This window comes from Ranitomeya imitator, chromosome 1 (genome assembly GCF_032444005.1).
Source record: "Ranitomeya imitator isolate aRanImi1 chromosome 1, aRanImi1.pri, whole genome shotgun sequence".
Taxonomy (NCBI): Eukaryota; Metazoa; Chordata; class Amphibia; order Anura; family Dendrobatidae; genus Ranitomeya; species Ranitomeya imitator.
The window spans coordinates 1,039,888,182-1,039,901,333 of NC_091282.1; the positions used below are offsets into that span (position 1 = coordinate 1,039,888,182).

General features: G+C 41.8%; 1 protein-coding gene across 1 annotated transcript in view; it reads right to left on the minus strand.

The window, feature by feature from the left end:
• Positions 1-288: 288 nt before the first annotated feature.
• Positions 289-13,152, minus strand: part of GATB (glutamyl-tRNA amidotransferase subunit B) — a 257,231-nt gene continuing 244,367 nt past the window's right edge. The window contains exons 12-13 of the mRNA XM_069744064.1: positions 3,273-3,407; positions 289-1,680 (exon numbers count right to left, since the gene is read on the minus strand). Of these exons, the coding sequence (XP_069600165.1) occupies positions 1,552-1,680; positions 3,273-3,407 (264 nt within the window). The 3' untranslated portion in view covers positions 289-1,551. The remainder of the gene's footprint in view (positions 1,681-3,272; positions 3,408-13,152) is intronic.

Here is a 13,152-nt window from a genome sequence, read left to right on the forward strand (position 1 = left end):
CTGTTAACTCAATTAAAAAAATATACATTCAGAATTGCTTTTCTTTTTGCAATTCCACGGCACTTGGAATTTTTTTTCTCATTGTCCAGTACACAATCTGGTAAAATTAATTAGGTCATGCAGAAGGACAACTCATCCTGCAAAAAACAAGCCCACATATGTTTATGTGGACAGAAAAATAAAAAAGTTATGGCTCTTGGAAGCGGACGAAAACAAAACAACAACAAAATTGAAATCAGCCATGTCAGGAAGGGGTTACAACTATAATACTTTGAATGAAAAGAAATATATTTATTTTATAGTGATATTTATTTTATGTACATTTTAGAAGCTTCTTGTCATATATTACAACTTACATAGTTAAATTAAAAAATAAATGTTGTGCCTGACGTGATGATGGAGTAGAATTTGGAAACCCGATGGCCAAGGCATCACAGGTCTTTGAGTAATACAAAACTATGGAAAAGAAAGCAAAAACAAATGTAATATAAAAAAAACACAGAAACACCCTGCCTTACCATCTGTTGCTATAGGGCGAGCCTTAGCTTAATTATTAACACCTTCATCAAGTGATGCACTGGTAAGCGGGAAGAAATTACAAGTGCAATGAAATTGCCAAAAAAAAAAAAAGAAATTTCACAATTGTTTTTTTCTATTTACCATGTTTAGTATACGGTAATATTAACCTGGAAATAAGATTATCCAGGTCAGTACGATTACGCAGATATCAAACGTATAGTTTTTTTTAACTATTAAGTGGTAACAATTTTTTGGAAATTTGTAAAAATAAAATTTTACTTCTGTCTCCGTTTTCCGAGTCCCGTAACATTTTAAATTTTTGGCGACACGGGGCCATGTGAAGGCTCATTTTTTGCACCCTGAGCTGTTTTTACTAATACCATTTTGGGGTAGATAAGAGGTTTTTATCGCCTCTTTACAAATCAGATACATTTATTTTAGATTTTGATAAATCGGACTTTTACGAACACAGCGATATCAAATAAGTTTATATTTTATATCTTAATCGGGTAAAAAGGGGTGATTTGAACTGGCGTTCTTTTTTCATATTTTTAAAAACTTTTCTCTTAATTTTTTTTTACTGTATTTATTAATCACCTAATGGGACTTAAAGCTGCGATCATCCGAACGCTTGTGTTATACATAGAAGTGCATCAGTTAAATGGTGGCTTTCACAGGAGTATTGTAATGACCGGCACAGCAGACCCGTGGCTGTCAAAGTAACTGATCGATAGGCATGATTTAGTCACAGAGGCAATGAAGGATGAATTAAATAATGCATCCCCCTTGCCGACACATGTTAAAGGACGCTGTCAGTAAGTCATATGCTTGGTAAGGTGTTAAGATCTACTTTGGTGGCTACAGAATAAGACTGCGTTTTTAAGGTGATTGAGATGAATTTGGGAACCTGCTCAAGGCATCACAGGTATTTGAGTAGGACCATTACTGATCATGGTGATTACCAAATACAATAAAAATGTACAGGATGACATCATCAGTTTGTTAATGAGGATAACAACTTGGGAGTATTAATTAAGGTAACACTTTTTCTTGTAGTATAGTCTTTACGAGAATCGGATCTGCCCGTCCTTTTGTAGTCTTCTGTACTAAGCCAATAAGTTTGTTCATAACTTTAAGATTTCCTTGTTGTATAGCAGAAACCTAATTAAGAGATGAGAAATATAAGTAATTATTTATGAACAGATGCTTGTAATTCAGAACTGACGTTTTAGGATGTTTATTGTCTTACTGCTTGGTACTGAAAACTACAGCTAAATGTCAACTACAGTATAGATCAACTCCTGGGCAGCCAATAGAGAGGTCAACAGCGGTTTTCTATCTTCTTAAAGGGGTTGTCCCTTGCAGCAGACTGCTAAACCTTGATAGCATTTGGTGTGCACGCTGTCATGATTTTCTAGTATTTCACGATTTGCATACTTGCTGTCACATGCAGATGCGATACTCTCAATTCACTTCTATCGAGAGAAGAGGTCGAGTTTAGCTGGCATAAGATCGCAAATATGCAAACTGTACACATACGGTCACATGACCGCCCGCTCGCACCAGAAAATCATGAGAGCGTGTGCACCGACACTATTACAAAAAGTGACTGCAGACTTTGGTTCCAAGCCCAGAGAACGTTTTTAATTACACATATAAATTGCCTGATGAGAAATATGTATTCAATAGAAGATGAAGTACAGCTGGTAGTCTGAAATGGTTATTGCAGAACTAACTAGATCCAGCACAGCCTTAAAGGAGTACTCTCGGGAGATAATGTTTTCCATCCTCACAGTAGCTGCAATTCTGTGACGCTCGAGCTGCTCCCCCCCCCCTTATGGGACCGCCCCCGAATACCATCTGCTTGTATCCAGTCCGACATCAGGGGGTGTGGGCTATTTACGAAACAGTCAGATATCAGGGGATGTGGCCTGCTCCATGATCTAGAAATACAGGGAAAGAAATATCATCACGGGGCTGGCTGATGCCGCCGTGCCCCCTGATATGAGACTGAAAACAAGCAGATGGTATCAGAGGGTGGGCTGCTGCTATCAGCCAGGAGCAGGCCATGTCCCCTGATATGTGACAGAACGTCCCATAAGGGAGGGGGGACCACCAAAAAGCAGCTCCAGCATCACAGAATTACAGCTACTGTGAGGAAGGAAAACAGCACCATTCATGCTATTCTAATAGTCTATGAAGGTATGAGCATTAAGTTCATTTTTTATCTCCCCAGAGTACCCCTTTAACAGTGACAAATGTAGCTGGGGCTGCTGTGAAAGTATTCAATAAAGCATGCATACAGTAAAATGAAAAATATGTTTCCAATTATCATTGCTTTTAAGGGTCACCCTTTGGAAAAAAAAACTCTTACAGATAAAGAGCTCCCAATTAACTGTTGTAGCACTGGCCTCAGCTTAATTTTTAAAGTTTTCTATATAAATAGCGTAAAAATTGCTAGAATTTTAAAAAGCATAATTATTACAAACTTAATAGAAAGTTTAGTTCTTTAATCTCTTTTTATACCTTCAGCACCCATGCTGGGGAGTGCTCCTAATGTTTACAACCATGTGTAATTGACTTCTATGGACATGACGTATGCCTAAAGAATGTCCTTTTAGTATTCATCAGGCAGGTAGTATGTGGCAGTCAGATGCAACTATATTCAGTTGCTTACATCTCTCATTTACAGTATATTTGCCAAATATGTGTCATAGACTAATATGTACTAAAAGCATGGGTTAGTGTAATACCTCTTCTTTGTGTCCATCTACAATCTTCTGGCAGATGTCTTCTAGATGTTCCCTATCAATGATGAGTCCTAGATTCTTCTCTTTAATTATTTGTGCTGGGGTCTTTTCTTCTCCCAGGCAGAGTTCTTGGAACACCTAGAGTTTAAAACAAGGAAACATGCTCCAATTAGTCAGCCATTCTGCCTTCTAGGATCTCACTTTCCTCACCAGTGTCATGACTACACAGATTTTAATATTAATTTGTCTGATCTATATACAGCATATTACAACTATAGATCTGCACTTCTAGTAGCCACAAGGACACAAAACAATTGTGCCATTTGACTAAAAAGTGTACTGATGCAAGGCCTGATGGCGCGAATGAGGCAACATCATGAGAAGTGCGGTGAGTCATCTTCATCACCGCACTTCTCATGATGTTGCCTCATTCGCGCCACCAGGCCTTGCATCTCTTTGTTGCATCGTTTGCATTTTGCACGCATGCCTGCCTTACCGATAGGCGAAGGAGCTTCATTAAAATATTCCCAAACTGCGTCTCTTTTACGGCCTGCTGCTATTATAAGGAAAGAATGTAATAAACCTCAGATCGTACACACAAACAGATCCAGACTTGTCTGTCTGTGGCTATGCTGCAGTATTGTGCTCAAAGTTTCACTGTAATTTTCTTGTCTGCTTGCCCTTCCTCCTCCTCACACTTAGATTCACATTCTTCTTGTGTTGTGCAGATCTATTCCACTCCAAACAATCAGAAATATATTGTCTAACTTCTTGGACTTGGCACTGAAGGGGTTGATTCTGTATTCATAGGTTTGTAGAACAATAGGATTAAGGTCTTTTTCTCAACTCTGTTCATGTTGTAACATTTTTGCCGTGAAGAAGAGGCTGGGACCTCTGCGGAGTCAAATTCAGTTAGGTAGAAACTTTGAATTATATTACTGATTTAAATCAAGCCTTACTGACTAGTGATTTAAATCGTGATTTAAATCGTGATTTAAATCAGTTAGATTTAAATCAAATCCACCCTGCTCAAAAATGATGTTTTAGCAAGCAATTTTTTATTTTCACAAGGGTAACAGGAGAAATTGGACCCCAATAATTGTTGCCCAGTTTGTCCTGAGTATGCTGGTACCCCATATGTGGGGATAAACCACTGTTTGGGCGCACGTCAGGGCTCGAAAGGGAGGGAGCACCATTTGACTTTTTGAATGCAAGATGGACTGGAATCAATGCTGGCACCATGTTGCGTTTGGAGACCCCTGATGTGCCTAAACAGTGGAAACCCTCAATTCTAACTCCAACACTAACCCCAACACACCCCTAACCCTAATCCCAACTCTAGCCATAACCCTAATCACGACCCTAACCCCAACACACCCCTAACCACAACCCTGTTGTGAATTCTGCTCTTGGGCTCCCTCCGGTGGTTATGAGTGGTAGTGCTGCTGTCTTTGGATCGCAGCATTTATCAGGTGTGTCCACTTATTGCAATTTGGACTGGGTTATTTAAGTCTTGCTTGATCCTTTAGTCAGTGCCAGTTGTCCATTGTTTTTGGAGGATTCACATCCCTGACTGGTCTCTCCTGTTTTGCTGTTCTTTTCTACAAAGATAAGTTCTGCTTTGTTTTTGCTGTCCACATGCTGTGGGCCTTATAGTTCTGTGCATTTTCATGTTTTGTCTTGTCCAGCTTTGTCTGTGTAAGGATTTTTTGCAGCCAAGCTGTATCTTTGGAGATGCAGATATACCCTCCATGTCTTTAGTCAGATGTGGAGATTTGTATTTTCTTTGGTGGATATTTTCTAGTGTTTTAATACTGACCGCATAGTACTCTGTCCTATTCTTTCTTTTTAGCTAGAAAGGCCTCCTTTGCTAAATCCTGATTTCAGTCTGCATATGTCATTTCCCTCTCCTCTCACAGTCAATATTTGTGGGGGGCTGTCTATCCTTTGGGGATTTTCTCTGAGGCAAGATAGTTTTCCCGTTTCTATCTTTAGGGGAAGTTAGTCCTTAGGCTGTGTCGAGGTGTCTAGGGAGTGTTAGGTACATCCCACGGCTACTTCTAGTTGCGCTGCAAAGTTCAGGGTCTGCGGTCAGTACAGGTACCACCTTCTCCAGAGTACGTCACATGCTGCTCCTAGGCCACCAGATCATAACACAAGCCAAACCCCAACACACCCCTAACCCTAATCCCAACCCTAACCCCAACCCTAACCCCAACACACCCCTAACCCTAACCACAAGCCTAATCTTAACCCTATTTCCAACCCTAGCCCTAATTCCAACCCTAACTCTAATTCCAACCCTAAGGCTATGTGCCCACGTTGTGGATTCGTGTGAGATTTCTCCGCACCATTTTTGAAAAATCCGCAGATAAAAGGCACTGCGTTTTACCTGCGGATTTACCGCGGATTTCCAGTGTTTATTGTGCGGATTTCACCTGCGGATTCCTATTGAGGAACAGGTATAAAAGCTGCGGAATCCGCACAAAGAATTGACATGCTGCGAAAAATACAACACAGCGTTTCTGCGCGGTATTTTCCGCACCATGGGCACAGCGGATTTGGTTTTCCATTGGTACTGTAAACCCGATGGAAAACTGCTACAAATCCACAGTGGCCAATCCGCTGCGGATCCGCAGCCAAATCCGCACCGTGTGCACATAGCCTAATTGTAACCCTAATTCTAGCCGTAACCCTAACCCTAGTGGGGCAAAAAAAAAAAAAAATATTTTCTTTATTTTATTATTGTCCCTACCTATGGGGGTGATAAACGGGGGATTTATTATTTTTTTTATTTTGATCGCTGTGATAGAACCTATCACAGTGATAAAAATGTACCTGTAACGAATCTGCCGGACGGCAGATTCGGCGGGCGCACTGCGCATGCGCCCGCCATTTTGGAAGATGGCGGCGCCCATGGAACAGACGGACGGACACCGGGAGGGACACAGGAGGTCGGTAAGTATGAGGGGAAGGAATCGGACAGCGGGGGGAGATCGGACTGCGGGGGGAGCCAACAGGAGGACGGAGGGGAGCGGAGGACAGCAAATGACAGGACGGAGGACGGAGGGAAGCAGATCGGTGGTGGGGGTCAGATCACGATCCCCAGCCATGGCTGATGCTATTGCAGCATCGGCCATGGCTGGATTGTAATACTTCACCAATTTTCATTGGTGAAATATTACTATCGCTCTGATTGAAAGGGAATCGTCACTTTCAACAGCCAATCAGAGCGATCGTAGCCACGGGTGGTGAGGGGAGGGCGAAGCCCCCCCCCCCCCGCTGGGCTCAAGTACAACTCCCCCTGTCCCTGCAGACCGGATGTAATTACAGTTAACCCTTTCACCCGGCCTGCAGGAGCGCGATCCGACCATTACGCATATGCTGCATCACAGGTCGGATTGGCACAGGTTTTCATGACGCATACGGAGCGTCAAAGGTCGGGAAGGGGTTAAGGGCAGAGTCTGATTCACAAAGTCGGATCACATTCAGACATGCTCTGAATCATCCTTGATTTTAAAGAATGTGTGAATATATGCATTATACTTTATGGGTCAGAGTACTATTCGATAAAAAAAAAATCAAAATACTAGGACGTGTTACATAGATGTGTGTATACAACTTCAGGCTGACAGCAGGTCACTTGATGTGGTAATAACTCTAGAACACTTCAACGTATCATCAATTCTGAGACTGATTTTTCATGACATATTGTACTTCATGATAGTGGCAAAATTTGTTTGATATGACTCGTTTATTTGTGAAAATATCAGAAATTTGGTGAAAAAGTAATTTTCAAACACCGTTCTAAAACTGCACCCTCTAAAGTTCTCAAAACCACATATTCAAGAAGTTTATTACCCCTTCAGGTGCCTCAAAGAAATTAATGCAATGTGGAAAGAAAAAAATGAAAATTTTACAATCTCACAAAAATGTAACTTAAGTCCCAAATTTTTTTATTTTCACAATGGTAAGAGGAGAAAATGGACCCCAAAATTTGCCGTGCAATTTCTTTTGCACACACAAATACCCCATATGTGGGGGAAAACTACAGTTTAGGTGCAGAAAGGAAGCAACATCATTTGACTTTTTAAACGAAAAAATGGCTGCAATAGAAAGCGATCGGCATTTCACAATTTGGAGAGCTCCTGATGTGCCTAAACAGTGGAAATGCCCCACAAGTGACCACATTTGGAAGCTAGACACTCCAAGGATTGCATCTAGATGTGTGGTAAACACTTTGAACCACCAGGTGCTTCATCATGGAAGTTTATATCATAGAGCTGAGAAAATAAAAAGTAACATTTATCCCACAAAAGTCCCAAATTTTAGTCTCAAATTTTGCACTTTTGCACCCAGGGTAACAGGAGAAAATGCAAAATACAATTGTTGTGCAATTTCTCCTACACAGATACCCCATATGTGGAGAAAAACTACTGTTTGGGCACATGTATAAAGCCAAACCAAATAAAACACTCTATATATTCTACAGCCCATGAGTTGCATCTGTACAGCCCTTATATCATAGGCAATATATTCTCAAATGGACACTCCTAACAACAGTATATACCCAGAAAAACAATTGGAGTACTCAGTCCAAAATTTGTAAAAACGTATACAATACTTTATTACATCAATAATTAGTACAATAATAACAAGAATTTACATATACAGGGTAAGGGTAGTCACAGGTGTACCGGCAAATAGTATCAAGCCATAAAGTGCATAGTGCCCATAGTTTCACCGGGAAGCTTTCCCCACCAGCATATACAAACTAACATCAGGGGTTCTTGCAGAGTTGCGGCATAATAGTATGTAACAGAGTTATAGTACTCATTCGGGGAGCTTACCCATAATGTAATAAGGAGCCGGACCCGTGTCACGCCATGACGTGGCGGCGGGACACGGGTCCGGCTCCTTATTACATTATGGGTAAGCTCCCCGAATGAGTACTATAACTCTGTTATATATTATTATGTAACATGGGGCTGGCTGTGCCACACACACACCGCGACCACAATGGGTGAGATCCAGTCATATATCTGATCCTCTGGTTTTGCATGCTAGATAGCCCCTAGTGGGACTCCACATTGGAATTATTTATTTATGCTTCCTGAACCTGTGATCTCTGGTCGTTAACCCTTTGGTGTGTTAGTGTGGCATATAGGTGTTACCTTGTTCCACCATTCACAGCGTTACTGTATCATGACTTACAATTTTGGATTTTATGTATATATTTTATTGGTATATTGTTTAATAAATTTTGTTAATGTTTATAGATTACATGACAGTTTCGTGACTCCTTCTTCTAATGATATATGCTTCATATATGGGAGTTCTTCTGTCCAGTGTTGGACACTTTTGTTGCTCTGTTCTGATGATTTAAATATTATTATGTAAGAAGGAACATAAACCAGCTCACCCGTGATTCAACAGCCAAACCTCGGGAGCACGGACCCGCTGTGTCCAGGCGTACAAGATCCAAAAAAAGAAAGGAATGTCCAGGGATTCAAGCTCGAGGAGGCTAATTTTCATATTCCAGGTGCCTTCTGGGAAAAGCGAAGAGTCTCCCTAAGCTAGAAGATCGTTGGGTACAGCCGGGACCAGCTGCTTGGAAAGAATCACCAAACCAGGGATTCAAGCTTGAGGAGGCTAATTTGCATATTCCAGGTGCCTTCTGGGAAAAGCGAAGAGTCTCCCTAAGCTAGAAGATCGTTGGGTACAGCCGGGACCAGCTGCTTGGAAAGAATCACCAAACCAGGGATTCAAGCTTGAGGAGGCTAATTTGCATATTCCAGGTGCCTTCTGGGAAAAGCGAAGAGTCTCCCTAAGCTAGAAGATCGTTGGGTACAGCCGGGACCAGCTGCTTGGAAAGAATCACCAAACCAGGGATTCAAGCTTGAGGAGGCTAATTTGCATATTCCAGGTGCCTTCTGGGAAAAGCGATGAGTCTCCCTAAGCTAGAAGATCGTTGGGTACAGCCGGGACCAGCTGCTTGGAAAGAATCACCAAACCAGGGATTCAAGCTTGAGGAGGCTAATTTGCATATTCCAGGTGCCTTCTGGGAAAAGCAAAGAGTCTCCCTAAGCTAGAAGATCGTTGGGTACAGCCGGGACCAGCTGCTTGGAAAGAATCACCAAACCAGGGATTCAAGCTTGAGGAGGCTAATTTGCATATTCCAGGTGTCTTCTGGGAAAAGCGAAGAGTCTCCCTAAGCTAGAAGATCGTTGGGTACAGCCGGGACCAACTGCTTGGAAAGAATCACCAAACCAGGGATTCAAGCTTGAGGAGGCTAATTTGCATATTCCAGGTGCCTTCTGGGAAAAGCGAAGAGTCTCCCTAAGCTAGAAGATCGTTGGGTACAGCCGGGACCAGCTGCTTGGAAAGAATCACCAAACCGCGCGCCTTACGGCGCGCAAATTTTTGCCTGTAGGACATTATTGCAAGAGAGCTTGGCTGAGTAGATTACACAAGAAGGAAAACACACAGCAAGTCAGCAGGATCTAGGAGCAACATGGCAGATGTGACAACCTACATGGTGAGCTGCAGCATGTGCTACATGTTCACAGATCGACCAGAAGAAGAATCCAATTTCACCTGTCAGAAGTGTAGACTAGTGGCCCTTTTAGAAGAAAAGGTGCGGGGTCTGGAAGAAAGAATAGCAACTTTGAAACTCATCAAAGAGAATAAAGACTTTCTAGACAGAACAGAAGCATCTCTACTGGTCACAGAAGGTGAAAAAAGTGTCAGAGAACCTCCAAAAGCAGATGAGTGGAAGCATGTGACCAAAAGAAGCAAGAAGACCATGGAGAAATCACCAACCACACAACTGAAGAACCGATATCAAATCTTTGTAGAGGATGAAGATGGCACACCTAAGGATGAAGCAATACCAGCAAGCAAAAAAGAAAAGGGCACACAGCAACAAGTGACAGCAAAAAGTACAGCCAAGAAGCAACGAAGAGTGGTGGTGGTGGGAGACTCACTACTGAGAGGCACAGAAGCAGCCATCTGCAGACCAGACATAACTGCAAGAGAAGTATGTTGCCTTCCAGGTGCGATGATCAAGGATGTGACCGATAGGATACCAAAGCTCTTCAACTCCAAGGACGTCCACCCATTTCTTCTGATACATGTTGGCACCAATGACACGGCAAGGAAGGACCTACCGACAATCTGCAAAGACTTTGAAGAGTTGGGGAAGAAAGTAAAGGAACTGGATGCACAGGTAGTTTTTTCTTCTATCCTTCCAGTAGACGGGCATGGCACCAGGAGATGGAACAGGATCCTTGATGCAAACAACTGGCTAAGACGATGGTGCAGACAACAAGGATTCGGATTCCTGGACCACGGTGTAAATTACTTGTACGATGGACTCCTCGCCAGAGACGGACTACACCTCAACAAACCTGGGAAACACACATTCGCCAGAAGACTCGCTACACTCATCAGGAGGGCGTTAAACTAGAAGAAGAGGGGACGGGAAGAAAAACATTAGACTTGAACACAGAAGATCCAGGAAAACATACTCAGAAGGGAGATAAGAACATTTCTAAAACAATCCACAGCGAGGAGATTGGAACAAAACAAAATCCTCTAAACTGCATGCTCGCAAACGCCAGAAGCCTGACAAACAAGATGGAAGAACTAGAAGCAGAAATATCTACAGGTAACTTTGACATAGTGGGAATAACCGAGACATGGTTAGATGAAAGCTATGACTGGGCAGTTAACTTACAGGGTTACAGTCTGTTTAGAAAGGATCGTAAAAATCGGAGAGGAGGAGGGGTTTGTCTCTATGTAAAGTCTTGTCTAAAGTCCACTTTAAGGGAGGATATTAGCGAAGGGAATGAGGATGTCGAGTCCATATGGGTCGAAATTCATGGAGGGAAAAATGGTAACAAAATTCTCATTGGGGTCTGTTACAAACCCCCAAATATAACAGAAACCATGGAAAGTCTACTTCTAAAGCAGATAGATGAAGCTGCAACCCATAATGAGGTCCTGGTTATGGGGGACTTTAACTACCCGGATATTAACTGGGAAACAGAAACCTGTGAAACCCATAAAGGCAACAGGTTTCTGCTAATAACCAAGACAAATTATCTTTCACAATTGGTGCAGAATCCAACCAGAGGAGCAGCACTTTTAGACCTAATACTATCTAATAGACCTGACAGAATAACAAATCTGCAGGTGGTCGGGCATCTAGGAAATAGCGACCACAATATTGTACAGTTTCACCTGTCTTTCACTAGGGGGACTTGTCAGGGAGTCACAAAAACACTGAACTTTAGGAAGGCAAAGTTTGACCAGCTTAGAGATGCCCTTAATCTGGTAGACTGGGACAATATCCTCAGAAATAAGAATACAGATAATAAATGGGAAATGTTTAAGAACATCCTAAATAGGCAGTGTAAGCGGTTTATACCTTGTGGGAATAAAAGGACTAGAAATAGGAAAAACCCAATGTGGCTAAACAAAGAAGTAAAACAGGCAATTAACAGTAAAAAGAAAGCATTTGCACTACTAAAGCAGGATGGCACCATTGAAGCTCTAAAAAACTATAGGGAGAAAAATACTTTATCTAAAAAACTAATTAAAGCTGCCAAAAAGGAAACAGAGAAGCACATTGCTAAGGAGAGTAAAACTAATCCCAAACTGTTCTTCAACTATATCAATAGTAAAAGAATAAAAACTGAAAATGTAGGCCCCTTAAAAAATAGTGAGGAAAGAATGGTTGTAGATGACGAGGAAAAAGCTAACATATTAAACACCTTCTTCTCCACGGTATTCACGGTGGAAAATGAAATGCTAGGTGGAATCCCAAGAAACAATGAAAACCCTATATTAAGGGTCACCAATCTAACCCAAGAAGAGGTGCGAAACCGGCTAAATAAGATTAAAATAGATAAATCTCCGGGTCCGGATGGCATACACCCACGAGTACTAAGAGAACTAAGTAATGTAATAGATAAACCATTATTTCTTATTTTTAGGGACTCTATAGCGACAGGGTCTGTTCCGCAGGATTGGCGCATAGCAAATGTGGTGCCAATATTCAAAAAGGGCTCTAAAAGTGAACCTGGAAATTATAGGCCAGTAAGTCTAACCTCTATTGTTGGTAAAATATTTGAAGGGTTTCTGAGGGATGTTATTCTGGATTATCTCAATGAGAATAACTGTTTAACTCCATATCAGCATGGGTTTATGAGAAATCGCTCCTGTCAAACCAATCTAATCAGTTTTTATGAAGAGGTAAGCTATAGGCTGGACCACGGTGAGTCATTGGACGTGGTCTATCTCGATTTTTCCAAAGCGTTTGATACCGTGCCGCACAAGAGGTTGGCACACAAAATGAGAATGCTTGGTCTGGGGGAAATTGTGTGTAAATGGGTTAGTAACTGGCTTAGTGATAGAAAGCAGAGGGTGGTTATAAATGGTATAGTCTCTAACTGGGTCGCTGTGACCAGTGGGGTACCGCAGGGGTCAGTATTGGGACCTGTTCTCTTCAACATATTCATTAATGATCTGGTAGAAGGTTTACACAGTAAAATATCGATATTTGCAGATGATACAAAACTATGTAAAGCAGTTAATACAAGAGAAGATAGTATTCTGCTACAGATGGATCTGGATAAGTTGGAAACTTGGGCTGAAAGGTGGCAGATGAGGTTTAACAATGATAAATGTAAGGTTATACACATGGGAAGAAGGAATCAATGTCACCATTACACAATGAATGGGAAACCACTGGGTAAATCTGACAGAGAGAAGGACTTGGGGATCCTAGTTAATGATAAACTTACCTGGAGCAGCCAGTGCCAGGCAGCAGCTGCCAAGGCAAACAGGATCATGGGGTGCATTAAAAGAGGTCTGGATA